General features: G+C 45.4%; 1 protein-coding gene and 1 pseudogene across 3 annotated transcripts in view; one reads left to right on the top strand and one right to left on the bottom strand.

The window, feature by feature from the left end:
- Positions 1-3,212: 3,212 nt before the first annotated feature.
- The window catches only part of LOC149350966 (uncharacterized), a 54,999-nt gene continuing 32,411 nt past the window's right edge, over positions 3,213-25,800 (top strand). Inside the window, exons 1-4 of one of the 3 annotated variants that reach the window (XM_089580141.1) lie at positions 3,213-3,730; positions 3,929-3,956; positions 8,309-8,507; positions 23,148-24,084. In XM_089580141.1, the coding sequence (XP_089436267.1) occupies positions 3,640-3,730; positions 3,929-3,956; positions 8,309-8,507; positions 23,148-24,084 (1,255 nt within the window). In that variant the 5' untranslated portion in view covers positions 3,213-3,639. Of the gene's footprint in view, positions 3,731-3,928; positions 3,957-8,305; positions 8,508-23,147; positions 24,085-25,800 lie in introns of all 3 variants that reach the window. The other 2 variants (XM_089580140.1, XM_089580142.1) reach the window with 2 other exon arrangements.
- LOC149350967 (U4 spliceosomal RNA) lies at positions 12,577-12,706 on the bottom strand (annotated as a pseudogene).

The following is a 25,800-nucleotide window of genomic DNA, read 5'->3' as shown; positions in this document are numbered from 1 at the left end:
CACATGACCTGAACACATCCCTGTCATCACAGTCGTCGTTCGGTTGTTTAAGCTAAAGCAGTGCGAGAGAAAAAATGCAATTATAAATATATTGCCTCTTGTCGCAATCCATGCAGCTGTCTAGTCTTTCTAAAGTACTGCGCATCATTCTAACCGAAAGAAACAACTAAAATTTTGTTGTCTCTACTCCTTTAATACCTACTGGGCCTTGACAATATAAAAAGCACCTAAACATATCAGCGAACTGAGCTGCCAACCTTCAAAAATGTATCCACAAGCTCTTTTCACATTGTGCTTTTAAATATGTTGCCTCATACTCGTGATATACATATGTTCTGACTGTGCACATATACAAAAACAGTAATTCAGGAACCAGCAGACCCACCCATTCAGCAGCATGGCAAGCGAAGAATGAAAATTAGAATGCAGCTAGAAAGAAAAGGCACAGAGCTTTTTCAGACCTTCTAATTTGAATACTTCAAACTTATGTGGCCAACTGTAAATGTTTCCTTACTGAAATCCCACACTCCTTTAGACGTTTGCCATAAACCAGAGAAAAATTTGTTAAAATGCTTCCCTCTAAAAGGAACAACCAAATATAAGCAGACAAGCCATGTTTACATTTCATGCATTTTTAAGCTCTTCACTGTATGCAGAGAAGCATGTCACATGCATGGCGTGTTGATGTTTGGTTTATGCTGCTTCTTAACTTTATATTGAAAGGTCATGGCTACTCTTTTTTTGTGTGTGTGTCCATTGCCCCACAGAGCTGCCATCTATGGAGCAAGCTTATTTGCATTTAAAGGTCGCTTGCCTAGTCACTGCTGACTCCACACAAAACAGATTTTCCCCTCAAAACTGGCAACGTGCAGTAAAAGCAGGCGTGCAATTAATGTGACACCTCATACACTTCGTAATGATGCAGTGGCCTACATAAGGCCAAGCCAGCATGCTATTCATGTATGTGCACAAATTATATTCACTTATACAATGCTAATGTCAAAAAGAAACCCTTCTAGCTACAAATGTTAATGCAGCGCATTACGGCGTGCATGGCATCCAACGTCCCTGTACAACATACTTTTACTAATAAGGCTAAAACAGTGCACCCTGCACAAGGATGAAGGAAGATGAGACAACACGCAGCATCTTCCTTATGCAGGTCTGCTGTTTTTGCCTTATTATGTCATACCAACTTGCCTATCAGTCTGTGTTTTTACTAACTGCTGCAGCAGAAAAAACAGCTGTGAAATTTGGAATGCATTCACGGCGTCTAGAAATTGAAGCTCAGAAAATGTAACACACAGAAAGTGCAAGAAACTGATATCCGGAGTGTTTACGTTTCTCTCTGTGTTGTGTTTTACTTACCCTGCAATAGCCCAACATCGTTCCCAAACAAACCCAAGGGCCACTCTGGCAACGCGGATGCTGAAAGCCTAAGTCAAGCCTCCCACTTCATCACAAACCATTACAGAAATGACAGAGCAAGCAAAACAAGTTTCGGCCTTGTCTGGCTTTATTCCAATGCTGAACGTTACAAGAAATACACCAAGAACCACACGTTCCACTTAATGAATATAAACACTTCACCAAATAGATAAAAGAAAAGCAGCTTTCTAGATATTCAAAGGTTCGGTGGTGTGACCATACTACGCCATTTGCTAAACGCCTATCAGCGATGAAAGCGGCGTACAGTTCATGTGGCACGATGCGTCGAGTTGCGTGAATTAAGTCTCTCCGTGGGCAACGCTACGGCGTCGTACAAAGCAGCTGTGGCCTACCGTGTGCTTTGCGCAACATGGGTGTCAACGCGAAGTAATCCATTACAGCTTGGCTAGTTGGTGGGTAGACACTGCAGGCATATCAAACATTATGACGGAAGATGTGTTGTCCTTTCAAAGGCTAGCGTGTATACGTCCATTCCGCCTTCCTTCCGCATTTAAATTTTTTTTTTTAGCATAGCTTGTCGCCGGTGAGCACACATGCAGGACTCCAGGAACATAGCATATATGTACCGCAACTGCCAAATGGCTCGCAGTACCCACCATTTTTATGCATACGAGCTCATCCTATCAGTACGTAGAGGTCAGAATCAGTTACGCGCAACACAAGGAAACATAATTTTCGACACTCATCCAATGCTTCAAACCATTGCCTCCTTCTAGAGGAGGCAATGTTCAAACACGAGATACAATACCGAAAGGTGCCGAAGAGAACTGAAGTGACCTCAAATTCAGTCAAGCACTGCCTTGCTAAACGTCTCTAGGGGCTTCCGATATCATACCACGGCTGGAACAGGTCGCACTGCAAACTTGCATAATAAAGACAACACTAGGGCACTGGGGTACAAGTCCGGACGTTAGCGCGGTCAATATTACTCGTCATTGCACCAACCTTTGATGACTTTCACGGCAGCACTTACTCCACACGTCAATGCACCGCGCGGTAAACAGCCATCGCAGCCATGTCAACAAACCACCGTGGCGTTGGCGATGACAACGATGGTCACCGTGGCAACCGTGGAGACGCCAGCGACCTAGAAACTATGGCTAGGGACGTTTCAAAATTTTGCGACGCCATTTTTACCTAATTTTGCAACAAAAAGTACCCAGAAATGTACCTAAACAAACGCCATTTTGGAATGACGTCATTAAAAGTCACGTGACACGAGGATCGTCTTCCTCCATTTAGCCTTACGCCAGTTTTTCGCTCTCCGAGCCGGTCCTTTATGTTTTGATTTCGGTATGTTTTAGTGCGCGCGTATGCACGACCCGCAGCGCGGGCGTCTACAGCAAGGAAGTTGATCTACAGTTAGTCTGCCGCGCTTATCGGCGCATGCGCGCGCGCAGCGGGGCTAGACTTTACCGCACGCTATCACGTGGTGCGATCACGGTCACGGGGGGGGGGGGACACACACACACACACACACACACACACACACACACACTCTTTTTTTTTTTGCTATATCTTTACTTGTTAAGACTAGGCTTCAAGGTTGTCGCCGGACGCTCCCCCCTCAGTTTTTTTTCCTCCATGACCTCATACCTCATAGCCTATTTCTGCTGATGGCGATGGCGAAGCGCGTTACGACACCAGCAGATCAGTGGCGGGAGCACGTACCAAAAATTAGGCAAAAATAATAATAAGGCTTTAAAGTTGAGACAGGTAAACTGGAAATAAAAGGAAAGCAACAGTCATCAAAAATATGGCGACGCCACAAGGGAAGCGTTCTGCTGTTCTGCAATGATTCGAAGGGAAATGGACCGGTCAGCTGTGCTAACTCTGCTAAAGCTCTGAACATTGTTGATGTTGAGTGTGGGGTTGTCACACGGTTAAGTTTCTCATGAGGTTAATTTTTTTAAGCTGAGGTCAAATTTTATGAGCAATTAATAAATTACATTCAGGACCGTGTGCTTACAGAGAGAAAAGCTCCCACTATCATCATTGGGCCACGCAAGCGCGTCAGCGCTGATTGGCAGTCGCTTCCTTGGTCGCTTCATTGCTTCGTTTTGAATGTCTGTTGTGTTGGTCAAGCAGCGGTGGTAGGGCAGCTAGTGGTGGCAGCAATCTTTGCCGCAATCTTTTTATACAAATCTATGCTTTAGGTCTTTGTGCTGATTCTGCACGTTACCACTGAGAATGTCCGAGTGGGACTTCGACTGTCCGAAGTATGTTGACTTGCCGAGAACCAGCGACGACGAAAGTGACGGCAGCCCAGAAAGCTACTTTGGTACATTGTAACTTTTTTTGTCCCTGCTCTGTATTTCAAAATGTTTCTACGTGCTGCGTAATGCAGGACCATTAGTTTGAGTTTTTATAGACTGATCGTTTTACAATATCTTTTTTTTTATTCGAATGCGCACAGGAGACGCACTTCGGCTAACCGCCGTTGTTTACTAACTGGTGTGCCAATTCTGGTTTCTTTCAGAGAACCGAAAAGAAGATGGCGTGTTCAGGTATGTTTACAGAAATGTCCCGCCCCTGTACGCATGCCCTTCCAGAGTGTCGGAGTGCGGAGGTGGCGTACCTTTGCCGCAAGTGGTTTGGTGGTGACAAGGGGATAAAACTGAGCTAGTTGGTTCCGGATCATAACATATTGACGAGACAGGAGTTGGTGATGCATTGTGAACCACTAGCGCAAAAGACGCAGACAATGTGAAGACGGCGCTTGCCTTGTTTCTTCGTATCGTCTGTCTTTCGCGCTGGTGGTTTGCATCGGAATCGTGATTTTTGTAGGAGCTGAAAAGGGACGACGAAATAAGCAATTTATTGCCCATGCTACCCTGGGCATCCAAAAAAATGTCGAGCGTGATTTCAACCTGCGCCATAAAGAATGCCAAATCAAGCTGTGCCACCAACAGACAGGGCATAGTTTTGTCAGGCAGATGGGAAAGCTCGAAAACGCTGGCTATTTAGCAACGCTCCTGACCGCAGTTTGCGAAAACCTCATCCAGAAGATGAAAGACTGTCGACCACAGCACAAAGGCTACGACCACAACTCGAGACAACCCCTAGAAATCTGTGGTTGTCATACCCTACATCCATAGGCTGTCTACTGCACAACGTGAGGAGATGGCAGCTAGGTTAGGCTGGCGCTCAAGTTGTTTGTTCAACCTGGCATAAGACCTGTGCTATGTGTAAGCAAGTGAGCAAGGTCATGGTAGGTAGACAGAAGTGCACAGCACAGGACACTGTTCGCAGTGTGTTAGCAAGGCGATATACTTCCTGCCTCGTTGGCACATGTCAACGATACAGGAAGTATATCGGGCTGGCAGAGAGATGCATGAAGGGTTTTTCTTAGGAACGCATGGCACCACTGAAAGAAATGTCTGTGGGACACCTTCCAATGCATGGTAGTTGCCTTTGCAGCGTGCAACTTCACAACATCGACTTCTTAGCAAAAAGCAGAGAAAGCCACGTGTCATTTTACCATGAAAACAGTGACTTATTTTTGGTACTCACAACAGTATTTCAGGAAAGAAAGCTGGATGTACTGTGCTAGTCTGAAGCATTAGAAATTTTCAATATGATGCAATAGCGTTAATGGGCCGCTTCAGCGGTCTCCTCTTTGTAGACACGGACAGCATTGTTTATATTGTTCGAGTTATTTTTATTTATTTGTTCTTAAAATTTTTCTAAATTTTTTTTTATTCACCACAAGATGCACAAGTCCATCGAACGTGCCTCGTTGGCCTAGGGGGTAGCGTGTCTGGCTTGCAACCGAAGGGTCCTGGCTTCGATTGCCATGATTCCCATCTTACCCCAGTTTTCTTTTCAGGGCACTTAATTTATTTAACGTTCTTGCGTTTCATAATGACATTTGAGTCATGTTGCAACCTTATGATCGCAATTTATGTAATGTTTTAATCAATTTAAATTCCGTGTGACGTCACAATTCTGTAGAGCCATGAGGTATTGTGTAGTGACGTCATCACTGTTGTACTGTGTGATCGTTGTGGGGTGTGCAAGGTCATGATGTCATGACCCTTTCAACCAATCGTAGAGTTTCAGCATTTTGAACATCGGATTAAGTGAAGTCCACTGGAAGCATACTGACATAAAAAAAAAATAATGAAGCACGAAAAGACTAAACGAGGGTGGGAAACAACCAGAGTTGTATGTTTGGTTTATGGGGTTTAACATCTCAAAGCGACTAAGGCTATGAGAGACGCCGTAGTGGAGGGCTCCGGAAATTTCGACCACCTGGGGTTCTTTAACGTGCACTGACATCGCACAGTACATGGGCCTCTAGAATTTCTCCTCCAAAGAAATTCAACCGCCGCGGCTGGGATCGAACCCGCGTCTTTCGGGTCAGCAGCCGAGCACCATAACCACTGAGCCACCGCAGCGTCCCAGAGTTGTATGTAATTAATTACTTCTAATTAATTACATTTTTGTGAAATTTTATTATGAACTGATTACTTTTTTCAGACAGTAACGTTTCGGGTAATTCAGTTATTGTTTTTCTGTAATCAATTACTGGTAATCACTTCTTTGCAAAAAGACTACCGGGGCAAAGCGTCTGGGACGACGTGATTGTGACAAGTAGTTCGGCTGCGCACGAAGGTGCGTATGGCTGGCTGACGTGTTGCGCTTTCCGCAGTATTTGTTCCTGGTGTTGCTGGTGCCATCTATGGATGCTTCTTACAATGTGTTGCGTCTAGCTAATTCGTAATAAAAAGAACTGCTGTTTCCTTGAACTGTTATAAACAGCGCAAAGATGGCGTGGGTGATGAGAAGTCATACTTATAAGAGGTGCTGACTACCAACTGATTCATTTAGCTTCAAAGGAACACATTTTATAGATAAAACCATCACACATCTACCATACGCACAACAGCACAACATATACCGTACGATTAAGCAATATACTTATATTTTTCATTGCAGTCATTTCTTACTAACAGCACACGCCACAGTTCTGCACAGCAAAAAACAAGAAAATCGATATAAAACTGGCTTATAACCTGGAAAACAAATAGCCTGTGCTTATCAACACAGAATTGTATATCTCTTAGCCAGGCTGCTTCAAAAGAAAAAAAGGAAGAAAAGTGAAAACAAGGAAACAGTATAGACAGTTAAGACCATTCATGGCAGAGCAGTGTCAAAAATAAAAAAAATCGATCCCAGTCAAAGGGTAATCAAGACGTGAAAATCGCAGAAAAAAACGACAGGAATCACCTTGCACAAAAAAAGAAATAGCAGCTCTTTATCAAGGAGTGAAATGGAGGGTGTGCTGACACACTTCTATCCTGCTTTAGAAATAAAAAAAAGCTTGGATAATCTCTCGCTTCACTTGCAAGAAACTTGGTTTTGTTGAAGAGCAGTTTGCAACCTCAGCTGTAACAATGGTATGCCAAGAAACCGCCGGATTTATTTTTTATGTTCAAATTGTGTCCTTAGGCCCTATCTTTGTAGCATCTTACCGCTTGTCCATTTTAAACACTATTGTAGGTGAGGGGGACCTTATAGATAAGTTTGCTCCTGCATTTTGTGTACTTGGTGGCATGCTTCTTGGAGTAATTATAATTGTAATCTGTTGCTTATTTTCTGTAGCGTGTACAAGACGAAACAACAGACACAATTGATGGGTTCGGTTATAAAGTTTGACACTTTAACAGCAACTGCACACATCCCATGGCTGGTGTGGCCCTTTTGTCCCACTTGTCACAAACTACTCTTAACTAATTGCTTCCACTTTTAGTAGTCTTGAGCTGCGTGAATTGCGATCTTCTAGGCGTTCAACTGTGAAGTTCTCAGCAGTTGAGAAGAGCCGTAAAGATAGCAAAGGAACTGTCCTCAAGCTGCGCTGCATAGCCAGTCATTGGAAAGTGCCAGGCCGGGTCTGGTACTTACCCTGCCTGTAGCCAAAATGAACTGTGCAGGGAGAATCGGTGCTGTGTAAAAAGCAGGAAATTGTTCTCATGTTGCCTTAAGTAGCTAGTCAGAGGGGAGTGCCAGAAGAGTTTTTTTCCCTGATTCTGTATTGGCTGCTGGTAGAAAACTGCCTTCACTAAAAATCGAAATGACTGTCATTTGCGATAATTTGCAGGAGCACAATGAGGACAAAATTAAGTGGTCTGCCAAGTGATAAGCAAATGGCAAAAACATATCCAGTAGTGACCATGCTCCCTAAACTATACGAACCACACTATGTTATCGCATTGACTTGCATCTAGCTACTGCTATGACTGGCATACAGTAGACTTAAAGGCACCAGCGTACCCATGGAAAACAATGACAAGACACATCAAGCGTAAAAGTAATTTTTTTTTTTTTTTGTGGTACGTTCAACGTATTTTTATTCATACCTAAGAAACATTGACTATGAAAATTGCACAAAGTAAGCGTCTTACAAATTGTTACTTCAGCCACTTTTAGGACTTAGTGCATGTGCAGATCAGTTGGGAGAAAGGCTGTTTGTAAGAACAGTCAGCACATGCCGAATGAGCACTTCAACATGCATAGCTGTTCCATTATCGTAAGCAAAGAATTAAGACGCAAGCGTGGCAGAGAGTGCTTTTGCGGTCTTTAGAACAGCCACTGATGCACGACCAGCTCACATCAGCATGTGGTAAAGAGAATACACCTTTGTATTGTTTACACTAATGTGTTAACCTACTTGCACTTGGGACTGTTGCATAAAATGTTAGTTCCACCTCATGCCTAGATCATTATAAATCCATATTCTATTTTTACAGCTCGTCATATTTCTCATCAGCTTCTTTCTCTTTTTAATTTTCTGCATACTGTTGGGTTTTGTGTGACAGTATTGATGAAATTCAGTGAACTTTTCTTTTCTCAGAAGGACCAGAAGTGTGACTGCGGCACTTGCTTCTGCGGCAGTGGATGCCGCACAAGAAGTTCCGAGCAGTGCTGCAGTGAAAGCACGATCAGATGCCTCAGCTGTATCAACTCCTGCAAACTGCCCTCCTGCCAAAGCCACTACCTCACCGTTCAAAGAGAACTGCCGTCCTGAAACAGAAAAGCCTACACACAAACAGAGGGTGAGAATCAGCCAGCCAAAGCATGCAACTAATCAAGCATGCACTAACTAGATGAAACACCTTGTGTTACTGAGTGCAGCATCTGTCTGCCCAAGTGGTAGGCCAGTGCTTGTTTCTGTTACAAGTAGTTTCCTACCAGTTGCCTTGATAGTTTGTGAGGGCTGAAACAGAAAAGGGCGAGCTCCTTTGTGCTTTGGTCTTCACATAGCCATTCCACTTCAACTTTACATCATCTTCCCTCTTTCATTGTGTTGTATTATTGTTCTACTGATGACAGCATGATGACAGCTTTCAATTATAATCAGGTTTTACCATTTATAATCCTGGCCACAAATCTGGTAGTTCGTTCAAATTAATTTTTTTTTCTTTTTTCTACTCTTTCTTTCTTGATAAGTCTAGAGTTGATGAGTATCAAAAATGGCGGAAAACAGCGCCAAAGATGGGATGAAAACAGTGTCAGCAGGCGGACCAAGGGAAAGGCCTGCCTGCTGCCAGTGGAACAGCAGCGCTGCTGCAAAGTAAGAGAACAACTGTGGCTTGCTGGCTTTGGAACAGAGTCGATAGGCTGGCCAACGGTCGGTACCTGGTGCTTGTGTTACTGGCATCAGCAAGGCAGTGTCCCTAGGGCAAGTCATGGGCATTGCACTGCGCTCTTGCTGACCCCTCCAAAACTGAAGCAGATGGGCATGCAGTTTAAAGTTTGTCATCTCTTTCTCGTCCTGTCTCTTGCACTGTTTTCTACTATGTTTTCCTCTTTCTTATTGCACATATGTTGACTCGCCCTCTAATTAACGCTTTAAAACAACCTTAATGTATCGATAATGCTGCAAAAGATTTATACCAATTGCAGGTAGAGCAATCTTTTATTGCGAAAGCAATACTAGCACTTTCACGCCTTTGCCGTGCCGCGGCGGTGACCACCATTGACCTTCATTTGACCTTGATTGCATTAGATTGGATTAGATTGGACTGGATTGGATTTGATTAGATTAAATTAGATTAGCCTAGATTAGATTACAATACATTAGGTTACATTGGATGGGATTGGATTTGATTTGATTGGTTTGGATTGGATTGGATTGTATAACCGATGCATCATCACAAGTCTGACCACAAGCACCACCACCAGCTACACTACCAGCTGAAGCATGGCGTAGGTACGGATATTGCTTTTGCAATTACCGGGCTTAGCCAAGCTAAGCCACAGCAAATTTTTTTTTTGTTGACACGTGTTCATATGTTTGCAGAGTATTTTGAAAACATATGTCCTGAGATATACTTCACTGCACATAAAGGTACCATGCGACAACAGTGCTGATTTAGAAATTATGGTAATCATGTGGTTGTGTATTGCTGGACACTGCTTCAATGGCATGGTGCAGTGGACTGTAGTTTTCCTAATCTGTCATGCTGCAAATAGATGGAAGCACAGTAGTGGGTAACTATGTATGAAGTGCATAATTAAGTACAGACACAGTATTGCTTACATATGCAGTGTTTCACATAAGGCTTTCCGCAATTTTTGAAAATGGGCTTTTTGAGTTAAGAGAGCACTTTTTCTGTCATAGCATTGTCAGCAGCGTAGTGCATCAGAATACAGCTAACATGTGTGAAGCAGAGGAAGGGTGTAATCGTCAACTTATATTTGGAGTCAACTTTTTTTGGCCAGCAAGGGCGTCGAGCTTGGGGGGAGTTCACTTTTACGTAGCGGTACATGGTAATTGCAGAGTTCGTCCAGTGAAGGTCGAGCATTTCCGCAGTGAAAGTTTTTGCTTGGGTCCTATTTCTTCGCTGTGCTTGGTTGTGGTCCCATTGATGTCGAATTAACAGGGTTTTACTGTAGTGAACTTTCTAACTATTGCTATTACGCTGCTTACTTATTGAGAGGTGTGTAGCCGACCGTAATATCCATATCAGTTTGAGGATTTTAAAAATGCAATTACTCGCTTTGCCAAGGCTTAATAATCTTGAGTCATTTCTCGTGCCATTCGAAAATCGCAAGCTTGCGAAGATCGAACAGTGATGTCCACCAAATCGCATCACTCTATGGCGCATGTGCCATGTGTCAGATCTCTACACGCTGGAGCAGCGAAGTGGCAAGGAGCATTGAGCACTGTAGCAGGGGCAGGGAGCAACGAAGTGGCAAAATGCAGTGAGCACCGCTGTGTAAGTGGGGCAGAGATCATCACGTAGCTCACGTGCCCCGGAGTGACATTATTTGATGGGCACCGCTGTTTGCTCTCCGCATGTGTGTGAGCAGGTGCTATTTATTGTTTGGGGTGCTCATACTGGTTTGAATTTTACAGATATATAATTGCGTCTTGGATCCTTTCTGTCAGCATGTGCCTCAGCTTGACTTTTGTGCCTGCAGTTATTTATTGTGACCCAGGTATTACTGTGTGCTCTCCAAATAACTATACTCCGTTTCATACATAGCAGTTAACGCCGCCAAAGCTAGTGCATGTGTTCACGCAGGCTAAGTTCCTGCCAAAAAGTGCTTCGCCATACAACCAAAGTGCATACCTCGTTGCGACAAATCTCAAGTATCGTAACTGGCAACCTCCTGCACTTTGTTATCTCTTGCCAATGTTTCATCCTGCGACTAACCGAGACTTCATGAAGTAAGAATGACATGTGGCAGTATGATACGCGGCTGGGAAGGTGTGAATTGCTCAGACTCTATGCGCACCTGAAAAGTAGCAGAGGAAATTATAGCCAGAGGGCCTGAATACTAAGTGCCTCACAGCTTCAACCGTGATTCCGAATGCTAGCACTTCGTTATATACTGCTCTTTGTTTTCATCCAAACCCTCACCGAGGCGTCGAAAAGAACGAATGCTACATGGTAGAGTAATATGGTTTTGCGGGCGCACCACTTCCACATCCTTCGCGCAGTATTGACTGCTGGGTATGAAACTGAGTATAATCCTGTTAAGGTCTAGCTCAGGCTATGCTAGTTCCAGCTCCAACTTTGGTGATTATTCTCAGCTCTGGCCTCATAGTTCCCGGTGAAACCTTGGTAGTCCCAGCACAAAACAGCTGGTAGCTGGATCCTGCCTTCATATTTTCGCCCGAGAAAGAAAAGAATGAATACAATGCTGTTGACACATGCAACTGAAACTACATTTATCACATCCCTATTTTATTTTTGGTAGGTTTCATCTATAATTGTAGGTTGCCTCTTTTACTAAAATATTGTGCACTGTGAGGTCGTCACATATTTCTGCTTCTAGTAAAGAAGGATGCGGTCATGCGTTGTTAATACGGACACTTTGAAGTCGCCACAGTGGTTCAGTGGTTATGGTGCTCGGCTGCTGACCCGAAAGACGCAGGTTCGATTCCAGCTGCGGCGGTTGAATTTCAATGGCGGTGAAATTCTAGAGGCCCGTGTACTCTGCGATGTCAGTGCATGTTAAAGAACCCCAGGTGGTCGAAATTTTCGGAGCCCTTCACTACAGCGTCTCTCATAGCCTGAGCTGCTTTGGGACGTTTAACCCCATAAGCCAAACCATACGGACACTTTGGTTCCTGGTAAAACAGTTTACAAAGCGAGTCATCTGTAATAGCGAATCGCAAAAAAAAAAAAATTGAAAAAGGTGCTTTGATTAAGGCCTGCTTCTGTGCACAGTGGTCATCAGTGAAGTTGAAATTAGACATCAGTTTTGCCATTACGCACGAAATATCATGGTGCGGCTTGAAGAGCCTAGTGATCTATGGGACACATGATGGCGTCTCATGACTTGATTACCTAACTGCTAGTTCACATCGCACGACCCACTTTTACATATCTGTACTCAGTCGCCTGAGAGCTGCTGAAGACAGCTTTTTATGCAGTACAAACTCCAGAGCTTTCTCCACAGCTATTTTTGCAATGTTGCAAATGGTAAAGTGCATCAGGCACATTGGCACTGTAAAAGCATGCAACCACGAAAAAGAAAGGCCATCACTCAGACATTTGCACTTTCCCACTGCCTTTCGTTAGTTTCCTGCACTCAAGATACAGTAAAAGAAATGCCTAGTTAGGACGATAGGATTCTGTTTTCATTGCTGTCTGCATTTTTTTTTAAAGGTCCTGGAGGATGTAAAAATTGCCTCAGCCAACGGTATTTAATGTTGTCTAGGCAGGGCATTGGGAAAGGTTTTCAACTAGTAATAGTCACTCCTCAGTCGAGACTTCATGGCATGCGACACTCGTGAGATGTGGCAAAAATACCTTTGCCCCAGAGGGCTCTGGGATTTTTCCTCCTACGCAAAGTCCGGAAAGCGAGTTTCCATATTAACAAGTCATTGAAAAAGTTTTTCCTAAAAAACTGTCTATAATTCGAATTAGTACATACTACAGGAGGCTGTATTAAAGGACAACTGCGTAGGTTTTGGAAATCGACGAGCTTGAAGGGGTCGATTGTGGGAAACTTGCTGGTAAAGCATGCGGAGTCCTTTTGAGCTAGCCTTTGAAATGGTTACATAATCGCCAATTGAAATAGAGACGGCCATCATGCTTCTCCGCAGCGCACAGCTCCAAGTGGGGGGTGCACCATGACGTCATCCAAGGTCCCAGTACATTTCCAACGCATAAATGCTTGCTTTCAAGGAAAAAAAACCACCACCATCGAAGGCAAAGGCCTCCGAGCATTGTTTGGCAGCATCCAACTAGGCATGGCAGGGTGTGATTGGCGGCAGCAGAAATTTTAAATCTTACCTTCCGTACACCACGCCGAGCTACACTCCTTTGGTGCTTGAGGAGAAGCCTAAAATTTAATTGTCGATTAAGTCACTATTTTAAATGCTAGTGAAAAAACACATGGCATGCTTTACCAACAGTCTATATAGATTTTAATCCTTGGAATAGCGCAGAATTCTCAAAAAGTGGTGCAGTTGCCCTTTAAGGAGGCACGACTATTTATATTCCGTAAAAGGTGTTTTTGTCTCATTTTCGGTCATCGGACTGCTGCTACAAAACAGAGGAGGTGCTCCAAATTAGTTTTGCCCGCTAAAAGGCGGTCTTGAAAACTATGCCAGTTCCCACCACTTCTGTGAGAATTTTGAAGCACGCCAGGCTGTCTTCATTAGTAGGCACATGCAAATCTTGCCTCTGTAACTAGTGCCAATATGTTACTGCATTGGTGTTCATTCCTGAAGACCTTACCAGGTTTGGACATTTCAAACAAACAAGCGAAGTGTGTGAATCTGCATTTGGAGTCATTTTTGCAAAATATTAGTGCCCTTTGTGCTGAAAAAAATGGTAAAAAGTCAAAACAAAGTCTATCACTCATACTCTCATACTCATACTCTGGAGGACATAACCATGTCCTCCATAAATGACGAAGCCACTGCTGTGGATCAGTGGTCATGGTGCTCGGCTGCTAACTCAAAAGACTGGTTCTGTTGTGGACACGGCGGACGCATTGTGATAGAAGTGAAATGCTTGAGATCCATGTACTTGCAACCTTAGAGCACGTTAAAGAACCCCAGGGGGTAGAAATTATCCGGAGCCGTCCACTATGGCGTTTCTCATAGCCTGAGTCGCTAAGGACGTTAAACTCCATAAAAACTAAAAACCAAACCATCATTGATGGGACATGCACACTTGCTGTGTAAGAGGCTGTGTAACAGTGCATTTTATGCACTATTTTTATTTCTATAGTGTCTTTCACACTGTTACATAAGCAATACAACAATGTCTTGTAGCCTACCTACTGTGCCCACACCCTTTCATAGGTGTTTCATCATGAAGAAGAAATTGTTCTAGCTTTGCTTTTGTGTATCTGCGAGACCTGCACATTGTGTCATTATTTCACTTTAATTTGTTTTGTTTTTTTGTGTGTGTTGCAGCTTTGTGTGCTTGCTGGTGCACCATCTCTGCAGTAAGTGCAAGTGTAGCACTATATTAGTCAACAGCGGAGCTGCAGAGCTTGCATTAGTGTGCTCTGGCTGTTATGATAGTCATGTATTACCTTAGAATTGTGTGCAATTTGCTTTTGTTTCCTGTCGCTTCCACATGTCAGGTGAAGATGTGCATCTGGCACAGTGCATGTGGGGCATAAAATGTCTTCTAAAATACCTTTGAGAAAGAAGACAGAAATCATTTGCAAGCCTATTCATCTGACATGCGAGAGAAAGGCTTGGAGAGAGGGCGCAGCGGAGAACCATGATGAAAAAGCTTCATTGTGATAGGTGCAGCTGCTTTATTCCTTCTCAGAAAGAAGACAGAAATCATTGGCAAGCCTAGTAATCTGACATGCGAGAGAGTGGCTTGGAGAGAGGGCGCAGCGGAGAACCACGATGAAAAGGCTTCATTGTGATAGGTGCGGCTGCTTTGTTCCTTCTTAGAAAGAAGACAGAAATCATTTGCAAGCCTAGTAATCTGACATGCGAGAGAGTGGCTTGGAGAGAGGGCGCAGCGGAGAACCATGATGAAAAAGCTTCATTGTGATAGGTGTGGCTGCTTTGTTCCTTCTTAGAAAGAAGACAGAAATCATTTGCAAGCCTAGTCATCTGATATGCGAGAGAGTGGCTTGGAGAGAGGGCGCAGCGGAGAACCATGATGAAAAAGCTTCATTGTGATAGGTGCGGCTGCTTTGTTCCTTCTTAGAAAGAAGACAGAAATCATTTGCAAGCCTAGTCATCTGATATGCGAGAGAGTGGCTTGGAGAGAGGGCGCAGCGGAGAACCATGATGAAAAAGCTTCATTGTGATAGGTGCGGCTGCTTTGTTCCTTCTTAGAAAGAAGACAGAAATCATTTGCAAGCCTAGTCATCTGATATGCGAGAGAGTGGCTTGGAGAGAGGGCGCAGCGGAGAACCATGATGAAAAAGCTTCATTGTGATAGGTGCGGCTGCTTTGTTCCTTCTCAGAAAGAAGACAGAAATCATTGGCAAGCCTAGTAATCTGACATGCGAGAGAGTGGCTTGGAGAGAGGGCGCAGCGGAGAACCATGATGAAAAGGCTTCATTGTGATAGGTGCAGCTGCTTTGTTCCTTCTTAGAAAGAAGACAGAAATCATTTGCAAGCCTAGTAATCTGACATGCGAGAGAGTGGCTTGGAGAGAGGGCGCAGCGGAGAACCATGATGAAAAAGCTTCATTGTGATAGGTGCGGCTGCTTTGTTCCTTCTTAGAAAGAAGACAGAAATCATTTGCAAGCCTAGTCATCTGATATGCGAGAGAGTGGCTTGGAGAGAGGGCGCAGTGGAGAACCATGATGAAATAGCTTCATTGTGATAGGTGCGGCTGCTTTGTTCCTTCTTAGAAAGAAGACAGAAATCATTTGCAAGCCTAGTCATCTGACATGCGAGAGAGTGGCTTGGAGAGAGGGCGCAGCGGTGGTGGTGTGACATTTTTATTCGAACATCCTTTCTATTAGGCGTTCAGTACATCCTGGGCCAAGGCGACGAGGGCACGTTGCAGTCTCAGATCCAGGGAGGCGAGCCAGATGGGCCACGGTGGGGGTGGGGGGAAAGGATAGGCGGGGGACTGGAAGGCTGCGTGGCACTGTGTAAGGCAGTGTTCTATGTCTGCATATGTGTGTGGACAGTTTGGGCACAGAGGTGTGGGAGTGTACTGGTATAGGTAAAGTTTGGCTGGTGTATGTAGGAGATTAAACTGTATTCGGCGAAGAATGCGAGCTTCACGGATCGATAAGGATGGGTGCGGTAGTGATAAATCAGCTAAATCCACTTTTTACTGCGCGTAGTATTCGTCGACAGTGCGTTTGTAAGCCCTGACCGCCTGCTCCGTCGGTGGGCTTGTCCATGGGATCCCCGGCGCCCGGTGTTTAGTTTCGCAGGCAAGCTGGTGAGCCAGCTCATTGCCGGGGATGCCCATGTGACCAGGGATCCACCGAAGGGTCACCGGTCGTGGGCTTAATGCTAAGAGGGCGGCATCTAAGGCCGATTGGGTAGGGAAAGGGAGGGCTCTTTCATGGAAGGCACGCAGAGCTGCCTGCGAGTCTGTATAGACAACGTATTGGGGGGCGGGGGGTAGGGTGGCAAAGTGTGTGATGGCGTCGGCGATCCCGTGTATTTCTAGGGTGAGCGTGGAGGGTGGGGAGGTGTATGGACCGGTTGTGTGAGTGCTGGTTGTAGAGAGGGAAGGGTGGAGGAAGAAGGCTGCTGTGGAGCCCGCGGTTTCCGTGAGACAGGCGTCCGTGTAGGCCACCGCCGCAGCGTCCAAAGGTGGCTTGTGGTTGTATGCGTATGCTTGGCAGCGGCCTGCGTGTGTGTGTGCGGACATGTTGCATGGAATGGGTGCGAGGCAGAGGTTAGGGGGATAGATCGGAGACTGCGGTGGGTCTGGGAAAGAGATGGGTGCGTAGGGAGTCTGGGAAAGTATCCACCGTCCAGCTGGTGTACTGGACAGGCGGGTGATTTGTCTCTCCCGGTGCAAGTTAAGGAGGGCTTGAAGAGGGTGGAAGAGGCCTGTTCTGTACAGGGTGTCTGTAGAAGCCTGAGGGGGGAGTCCTAGTGTTGCTTTATATAGTGTATTGAGGGCCCGGGTTAGTTTGTCTTGTTGTGTACTTGTAAGTGGGCAGTAAGGTATGTAGTGCAGGAATTTGTTCAGAGCCAGCGCTTGAGCAAGGTGGCTGGCGTGTGTCTCGGAGAGGCCGGCATGTTTTAAAACTATGCGGCGCAGTAAGTGTGTTACTGAGTGGCATGTGCGTATGGACTGTTTGATGGCAGAGGTGAAAGTGTTGGAGTTGAGTGGCATACCCAGGATGCGACAAGATTCGACGCGGGGGATGTGCCGTCCGGCAAGGTTGAGGGAAATGGAGAGGTTCATTGTCCGTTGATATTTACTGCGTGTTATGAGTAAAAGTTCTGATTTCTCTGGAGCGGGTTGCAGGCCCGCTTGGGAGAGGTGTGAGGAAATGGTGTTAAGTGCATGTTGGAGTGTGGCTTGGACCTCTCCCGGTGAGCCAGTGGTGACCCACAAGGTGAGATCGTCTGCATAGAAGACAAAATGAAGGTTGGGAATATCGGCTAAGGCCCGGGCGAGTGGGACCATGCCTAGGTTAAAGAGGATGGGAGAGAGGACGGCACCTTGTGGAGTGCCACGAGTGAGTGGGATTGGGTTAGACCATAGAGTTTCTTACTATTACCTAGAGGGAAAGCTGGCAGCCCGTCTATGGGAGTTTGCATGGCGACCCCTCGAGACCACTTCAGCCACCATGGGCGCTCAAAGCATCATGGGGCGGTGAGCTACTTGTTGCGAAACTGCAACTTTTGGCAAAAAAATAATAGAAAAATAAAGCTGTTTGATAACTACAAACGTCCTAACATTCAATATCCTGTCTAATGATTGCAACAAACGAGCAGAAAAGCATTTAAGTGCAAAGTTTGCCCAAAATAAGAGACGACTCGCTCTCCTATTGGCCAAGTAGTGAACACTATAAAAACTAATATTTCGTAATTAATAGGCGCGTTTTTAAAAGTAAATATGTTTTCAAAAAAGATGTTGTTGCTTAAATACTATAAGAGGTTTTTTAATGGCATTGCGGAAAAGTGAGACCTTTTATTGGCGTCGTGTGTCGTCGCGTTTTCACTACTATGGGTTTTGCCTACTGCGTTCGCGCGAAAGTCGTCTGCGCACACATGAACAGCGTTTTCGGAATGGAACGTCTTAGCAGTGCCACTCCATGTTCCCAAAAAATTACGACTGTGCCGCAACAAGTAGCTCACCGCGCCATGATGCTTTGGGCGTCCATGGTGGCTGAAGTGCAGCGCCGCCAGCTTTCCCTCTAGGTAATAGTAAGAAACTCTATGGGTTAGACAGTTTGTCGAGGTAGCGGATATGGGCAGAGCGGTGGGAGAGGAAAGCTCTTATGTAATTGTGCATGCTGTGTCCGCACTGCGTATCACCTAGTATGGTGAGGATGTGGTCGTGTGATATGTAGTCGAAAGCCTTGCGTATGTCAACGGTTACTAAGGCTTTGACCTGCGCAGCGTCTGAGGCATTTGAGTTAAAGAAAGTGTGTTGAAGGAGAAGGAAAAGGTCTTGGATGGATAGTGCTCGGCGAAATCCAATGAGGGTGTGGGGGAGATAGTCGGTGGCTTTAAGATGGGAAGTGAGGCGGGCAAGCACCATGCGCTCCATGAGCTTGCCCGCACAGGAGGTAACGGAAACAGGACGGAGGTTACTGATGCTGGAGGGTTTATTGGGTTTCGGTATGAATGAGACCAGGGACGATGTCCAGTCCACTGGCAGGGTGCCAGAGGTCCAGGCGTCGTTGATGACATTAAGAAGAAATGTGCTGGCTTCGGGGGGAAGGTTCTTGAGAGTTTTGTATGTGATTTTGTCTGCACCGGGGGCAGAGTGTGTGTTACAACGCGCGAGGGCTGTGCCAAGTTCTGTGTGCGTGAAGGGGACGTCTAGTGCGGGAAGGGCTGGACCATGATATGGTGAGTTTAAAGAGGATTATGAGAGTGGGAAATAAAGTTGTTGGAGGTCAGTGAAAACCTCTGTTGGAGTATGGGAGGCGAAGAGGCGTTCAAGAGTGGGTGTTGGATGAGGTTGAGGTCCGAGAAGGGAGCGGAGAAGGTACCAGGATGATTTTTGATGTAAAGTTCCGTCTAAGCGGTCGCATGTTCGTGTCCAGTGTTCGGTGTCGAGTGTCTTGCAGTGGGAGATAATGTCGTTGCGGAGTGCTTGCACCAGCGCACTCCGTCACCCCCCCACAACAACCCGATAAACCCAATACCCTAGCCCAGCTTCAACTTGACATGCAGGCCCTTGAGACACGCATGAACCACCTCGCCTCCCTCTTTGACACCATACCACAACGCCAAGAGGCCCTGGAACAACAAATATAGGCACAAACACTGCAGATTACTCAACTCACAGCTCTAGTCACTACACTCTCCAACGCCGCTGCCAAGCAGGCGGAATTCATAGAACAAATTCAGCATACACTTACAGCCCTCTCCTCCCCATCTGACTGCCCACTCCTTAAAAAGAAAAAGCCCTGTGGCCGTACCCACAGCCCCCACCCAGAGGACATATCAGACTATGACACGCCCCCCATTCCATAGCTTTCTCCAGTGGAACTGCCGATGCATCCGCACGGCACGTACGCCCCTTTCCCAGCATCTCCTCACCCTTACACACCCCCCCTCTGGTCTTCTACTCCAGGAAACCAGAGGCGAACGCACCCTCCCGGGATACAAAGCGATTCATGCGAGTTCTACGGATCGAACACCGCTGGTCTCAACATATATCCGAACAGACCTCAAATTCTCAGTCCTCCATATTCCTGATGTACTCACGCAGCATCTAGTTGCCGTCGAGCTCTTCCTAGCACCTACATCCCCTCCCACCATTCTCGTTAACTTCTACAACCCCCCCAAACAGCATTCCCTTCTACCCCACCTTTTCGACTTCCTCCAAACCATCACTTCCCCGCTCCTTGTGGCAGGTGACTTCAACGCACCACACTCACAGTGGGGCTACACAGCCACACAAAAAGCAGGGCGTTGGCTCCACGATCATATATACTCTCGACACTACTCTTTGCTGAATGACTTTTTATGCCCCACTAGAGAGGGTTCCTCTTATCACAGAGACACCACACCCGACCTGACCTTCGCTCTATGCATTCCACATGTTACTTGTCACAATACTGACACATACCTACTTAGCGACCATTCCATCCTTGTCATCAACATATCCACACAACACCCCCGACGCAGGGCAAAGTTGAGACACACTTCGTGGTCAGACTTTCGCCGGTTCTTACCCCCACCCCCATCTAACCCCTCTGACTACGCTTCATAGGTCGATGATCTCAGAAACACCCAGTCACAGGCAACACGTGAAATTTCTAATCCTACTCCCCGTGACAACCCTGTTCCTCACCTTCTACGATTGTGGAAGCGGAGAAAACATCTCCAACGCACATTAGCTACACAACCACACAACACACAGCGCAGCGGAGAACCATGATGAAATAGCTTCATTGTGATAGGTGCAGCTGCTTTGTTCCTTCTTAGAAAGAAGACAGAAATCATTCGCAAGCCTAGTCATCTGACGTGCGAGAGAGTGGCTTGGAGAGAGGGCGCAGCGGAGAACCATGATGAAATAGCTTCATTGTGACAGGTGCAGCTGCTGTGTTCCTTCTTAGAAAGAAGACAGAAATCATTTGCAAGCCTAGTCATCTGACATGCGAGAGAGTGGCTTGGAGAGAGGGCGCAGCGGAGAACCATGATGAAATAGCTTCATTGTGACAGGTGCAGCTGCTGTGTTCCTTCTTAGAAAGAAGACAGAAATCATTTGCAAGCCTAGTCATCTGACATGCGAGAGAGTGGCTTGGAGAGAGGGCGCAGCGGAGAACCATGATGAAATAGCCTCATTGTGACAGGTGCAGCTGCTGTGTTCCTTCTTAGAAAGAAGACAGAAATCATTTGCAAGCCTAGTCATCTGACATGCGAGAGAGTGGCTTTGAGAGAGGGCGCAGCGGCGAACCATGATGAAATAGCCTCATTGTGACAGGTGCAGCTGCTATGTTCCTTCTTAGAAAGAAGACAGAAATCATTCGCAAGCCTAGTCATCTGACATGCGAGAGAGTGGCTTGGAGAGAGGGCGCAGCGGAGAACCATGATGAAATAGCCTCATTGTGACAGGTGCAGCTGCTGTGTTCCTTCTTAGAAAGAAGACAGAAATCATTTGCAAGCCTAGTCATCTGACATGCGAGAGAGTGGCTTGGAGAGAGGGCGCAGCGGAGAACCATGATGAAATAGCTTCATTGTGATAGGTGCAGCTGACACTGATGTGTCTTTTCTGAAAAATTTTGTGGGAGCACATTTCCTGGATGAGGGCTTACATCTCCTGAAGTACAAAAAAATTCAACTGGAGCGATGCGGGGGTGGGGGCTTTTAGAGATATATGCTTGACATCAATCAGCAGCCATAGTTATTGAGCAGACAAGGGCAGGGAAATGAGGGGCTCGGTATGACATACATATGACGAAAGCCAACAGTCATTGAAGCCAAGGAAAGCATAAGGGAATGCTTCTAGCTGTAGGTAGATATTACCACTCAGCTGAAAGGGAAAAGACAGCTGCATTGAATCTGGTAGGTGATGGCAAATATGGCTGCCCATGCCACCATTTTGATGCTGGCAATTACACGAAGGATAGTAGTATTGGGGATTCTGTGTTCCTAATCTGCATGTTGACTGTGATGGGCACGAGACCAATGGTAAACAGTCATGCAGTGTGTGCTACAACAGTGAAATGATTTTGTCTGCTGAGGTTGGGGTTGCTGAAACTCTTCATGTGGCCATATTAATTGCGATATGTAAAATAATGCAACAACACCCTCACAAGGGTCTTTAAAGGAGTATAGACACCTAATTTTGGTGGCATGTTTTCTTCTCCACAATGGTGCAGAAGACACTACTATGCATGAATAACCATGTGGTATTTGCCTTCGACCGCGAAATAATTTATAATCGAATTTTTCTGTCATGCTGTTTCAGTTTCGGCTTCAACAGGTGAATGATGGTTGTGACATGTGATATAATCGCTGCTTCATCGTTTTAATTCACTACAGTGCTGAAGCCAGCCTTCCTCAAGAGCCGGAATGACAACAATTGTAGAAGCAGCGATTATATTGCAGCTTTTTATGCCTCACATGACCTGTAACCGCACTTTGACATCACAGTCATCGTTTAGCTATTGAAACCGAAACTGTACTAGAAAGAAATTCGATTATAAATTATTTAGTGGTTGTAGGAGAATAGCACATGGTAATCCATGTATAATAATGCCTTACGCATCATTACAAAGAAAATGCACACCCAAAAGTTAGGTGTCTATACTACTTTAAGGTATTAAAGTGAAGTGAAAGTACTACCTTTTGTGTGCTAGGTTTGGTTGTTGATTTATGTTTCTTTGTTCTTGACAACGCTACCTGCCGTTTTGTGAGATGCTAAGTCAATGATGCATTGCACAGGTGTGCTTCTTTGGATGCCCAGTGCAGTAGGGAGGGAACAAGTACTTCTTTATTGTCAGAAATGTCTATATTGTCACGAAGTGTAATGAACTACAGTGAACCATGTCATAGAGGACCAGTTGGGAGCATTTAGTTTTTTTTTCCAAGGTTTAACAGTGCAAATTGCTAAAATAGCAATGGCTGAAAATAGCTATGTGACTAATTGGCAAACACTGTTTTCACATACTAATTGCACTCTTTCTTGACTGAAGGCAGCAGAGTGCTGGTTTTCTGGACGCTATTGTTCTACCATGCTTGCATAACTTGCGCTGCAAGCAAAGGATGACATGTACTTCTACACTCACTTTACCGGAACGGTCTAATGGAACCCTCTGAAAAGCTGTGGTTGGTTTCATAGTGTTAATTGTTCTTTGGGACTAGCTTGTTGGAACTTGGATACGGATACTTCACCTTTTTGGTTGTTCTGCTTCTGGTAGCTCCTTGTTATTATAAATATCATGAAGTAACTTTACCCATGTTTGCTATTAGTGCAGCATCTACATGTTTGTTGTCTACCAAAACGCTTCCCAAGATGCTCCTGCATTAACTGCCCACCATTGTGTCCATGGGCTGCCACTCATGCTGGAATCACGTAACTGCCAAAGAAGTGGCTGTCTTTTGTGCATTAAGAAAATTTAAGCCTCTTATGCATGTGCAGGTGGAACGTCGGGGAAAGAGGAGACGCCCTCTTCGAGCATATAACGCTGATACTTCACACTGCCGCATAACACTGTGCAAGCCTGCCCCTTCTTTAGCATCAAAGATGCCTGCTACTCTTCTGGTTGTAAAGAAGCCTCCCACTGCCTCAGCAGCGAAGAAGCCTCCCACTGCCTCGACAGCCAAGAAGCCCCCCACTGCCTCAACAGCCAAGAAGCCCCCCACTGCCTCAACAGCAAGGACGCCCTCCACTGCTTCAACAGCAAGGAAGCACTCCACTGCCTCAGCAGCAAGGAAGCCCTTCACTGCTTCAGCAGCAAGGAAGCCCTCCACTGCCTCAACTGCAAAGAAACCTCCCACTGCCTCATCAGCCAAGAAGCCTCCCACTGCCTCAACAGCAAAGAAGCCCCCCACTTCCTCAGCAGCAAGGAAGCCCTCCACTGCCTCAACAGCAAGGAAGCCCTCCACTGCTTCAACAGCAAAGAAGCTCCCAACTGCCTCAACAGCAAGGAAGCTCCCAACTGCCTCAACAGCAAGGAAGCTCCCAACTGCCTCAACAGCAAGGAAGCTCCCAACTGCCTCAACAGCAAGGAAGCCTCCCACTGCCTCAACAGCAAGGAAGCCTCCCACTGCCTCAACAGCAAAGAAGCCTCCCACTGGCTCAACAGCTAGGAAGCCTCCCACTGCCTCAACAGCTAGGAAGCCTCCCACTGCCTCAACAGCAAAAAAGCCTCCCACTCTCTTGACAATGAAGAAGCCTGCTGCTGCCTCAAAAGCAAAGCCTACCACTCTTTTAACAGCAAGAAAGCCTGCTGCTTATTCAGAAATAAGGAAGCCTGGTCCTGCTCCAGCTGCTGTGTGCCAAAGTTTGGCTGAGCTTGTGGGAAATTTTTATACCAAGACACCAACAAGGTTTCGAAAGGTTTTTAAAGCTGAAGGTGAGTGTTGTGCTGAACATATTTTTCGCATGTCCTGAGGTACAGACTTCATCAAAAGGTGCCGCCGTGGTGGCTCAGTGGTTATGGTGCTCGGCTGCTGACCCGAAAGACACGGGTTCGATCCCAGTCGTGGCGGTCGAATTTCGATGGAGGCGAAATTCTAGAGGCCCATGTACTGTGCGATGTCAGTGCACGTTAAGGAACCCCAGGTGGTCAAAATTTCCAGAGCCCTTCACTACGGCGTCTCTTATAGCCTGAGTCGCTTTGGGACGTTAAGCCCCATAAACCATAAACCTTCATCAAAATATGCTATGCTCAGATACTACTTGGGAATGAAGAGACAAGTTTCTTCAAAAGAGGGCCCCCAATGAATGGCATTAACCAGGGTTCATAACGTTGTGGTCAACCTTTTTGCACCTGCCAGCCACAACTGGTGGCAGTGGCAGGTGGAAGAAAATTTACCATGACATCATGACAATAGGCAGTCACCGTTGGCTGAAGGACCTTCTTTGAGGGGATCTGCTGCTTTGTTCTTAAGTTGTACTCAACTATAATTGCTCCAATTATTACTGATCAGTTTCAACTGTTTTATAGTTCTAGTAGCCTTTTTTACCTGTTTATTTAAGAGAAACCTTTTCCCTTTTCTCTTTTTTTTTTTCAAAGTAATTCCACAATAAGAATGCAGAATTCTTCTTACATTGCTCATTTTTTGCATATTGACTTTGTGGTTGCTAAATATAGAAGTTGAGGAATGGTGTGTAGTTTACACTCTTTGCTTTTGCTTTGCATGTCGTTCTTGAATGTAAGCTGAGCCCAAAAGACACTACGTGCTTTGTCATTTAAACTCGTCCCCTCAGCATGAAGTGAGGTTGTACTACTTCTAGTGTGCATTACACGTTTAGTTTCAATATCTGCTCGTTTTGTGCACATAATTTCATGCCTGATCACTGCAGCCAAGGTGTCGATTTAGAAATTTTGAAAACTGAGTTTGCCTTTGACATTACCATGCTCCAGTTCTGCAATATAATCCTGGGCCCTAAAACCAATAATTAAGAAGCAAGTTAATAGTAGTTAACCAGTTTTCTTTTAACTGCACTTTATCTGAGACACAATGTCCGCCCTGCTGTACAATCCGCCTGCACAGACCACCCTGATGTGTCTTTCACAGCTTTTGAAAGAAAAATCTGACTAAAAAACGCCCTGTATTATAATTTAGCCTGTATAAATGTCCGTGCCTAGATTGTTTTGGCATGATTTAATTTACTTAGCACTGAGCCAAACGTGTTGTCTCTACTTACTAATGCTTGTTTAACAAGAAAACAAACCAGCATTGTAAATATTAATGATGGTACTATGTATTTTTCAGTTTTCAGTTGTGATAGAAGTTGTGTGTCCAGTTATGTATTTTCATGTGAAAGCAAGTATCTGTGTTCGGAGGCTTTTTTTTTATTGTGTACACTTAATAGCTTTATTGTAGTTATGTTTTTCTTATGGATACACTTTTTTTCCTTCTTTTGCACTTTTCGCATTTTTCTGCTTGTTTCCAGAAACACAAAGTAGAAGCTCTGTTCTCTCCTGCATGCACAAAATACAGTATTTGAGAGCCTTATGGCAAGCACTCTTTTTAGGGTGTCTACCAGCTGGGAAAACTGAGAATTGTCAGGTAATTGGGCAAATCGGGAAAACCAGTGAATCACTGTCAGTCAGGGAAATTGG

Source organism: Amblyomma mixtum, chromosome 3, assembly GCF_055824585.1.
Source record: "Amblyomma mixtum isolate Tamu chromosome 3, ASM5582458v1, whole genome shotgun sequence".
NCBI lineage: Eukaryota > Metazoa > Arthropoda > Arachnida > Ixodida > Ixodidae > Amblyomma > Amblyomma mixtum.
The sequence above is the reverse complement of the archived record's forward strand: the minus strand, read 5'-3'. Positions and strand labels throughout refer to the sequence as shown.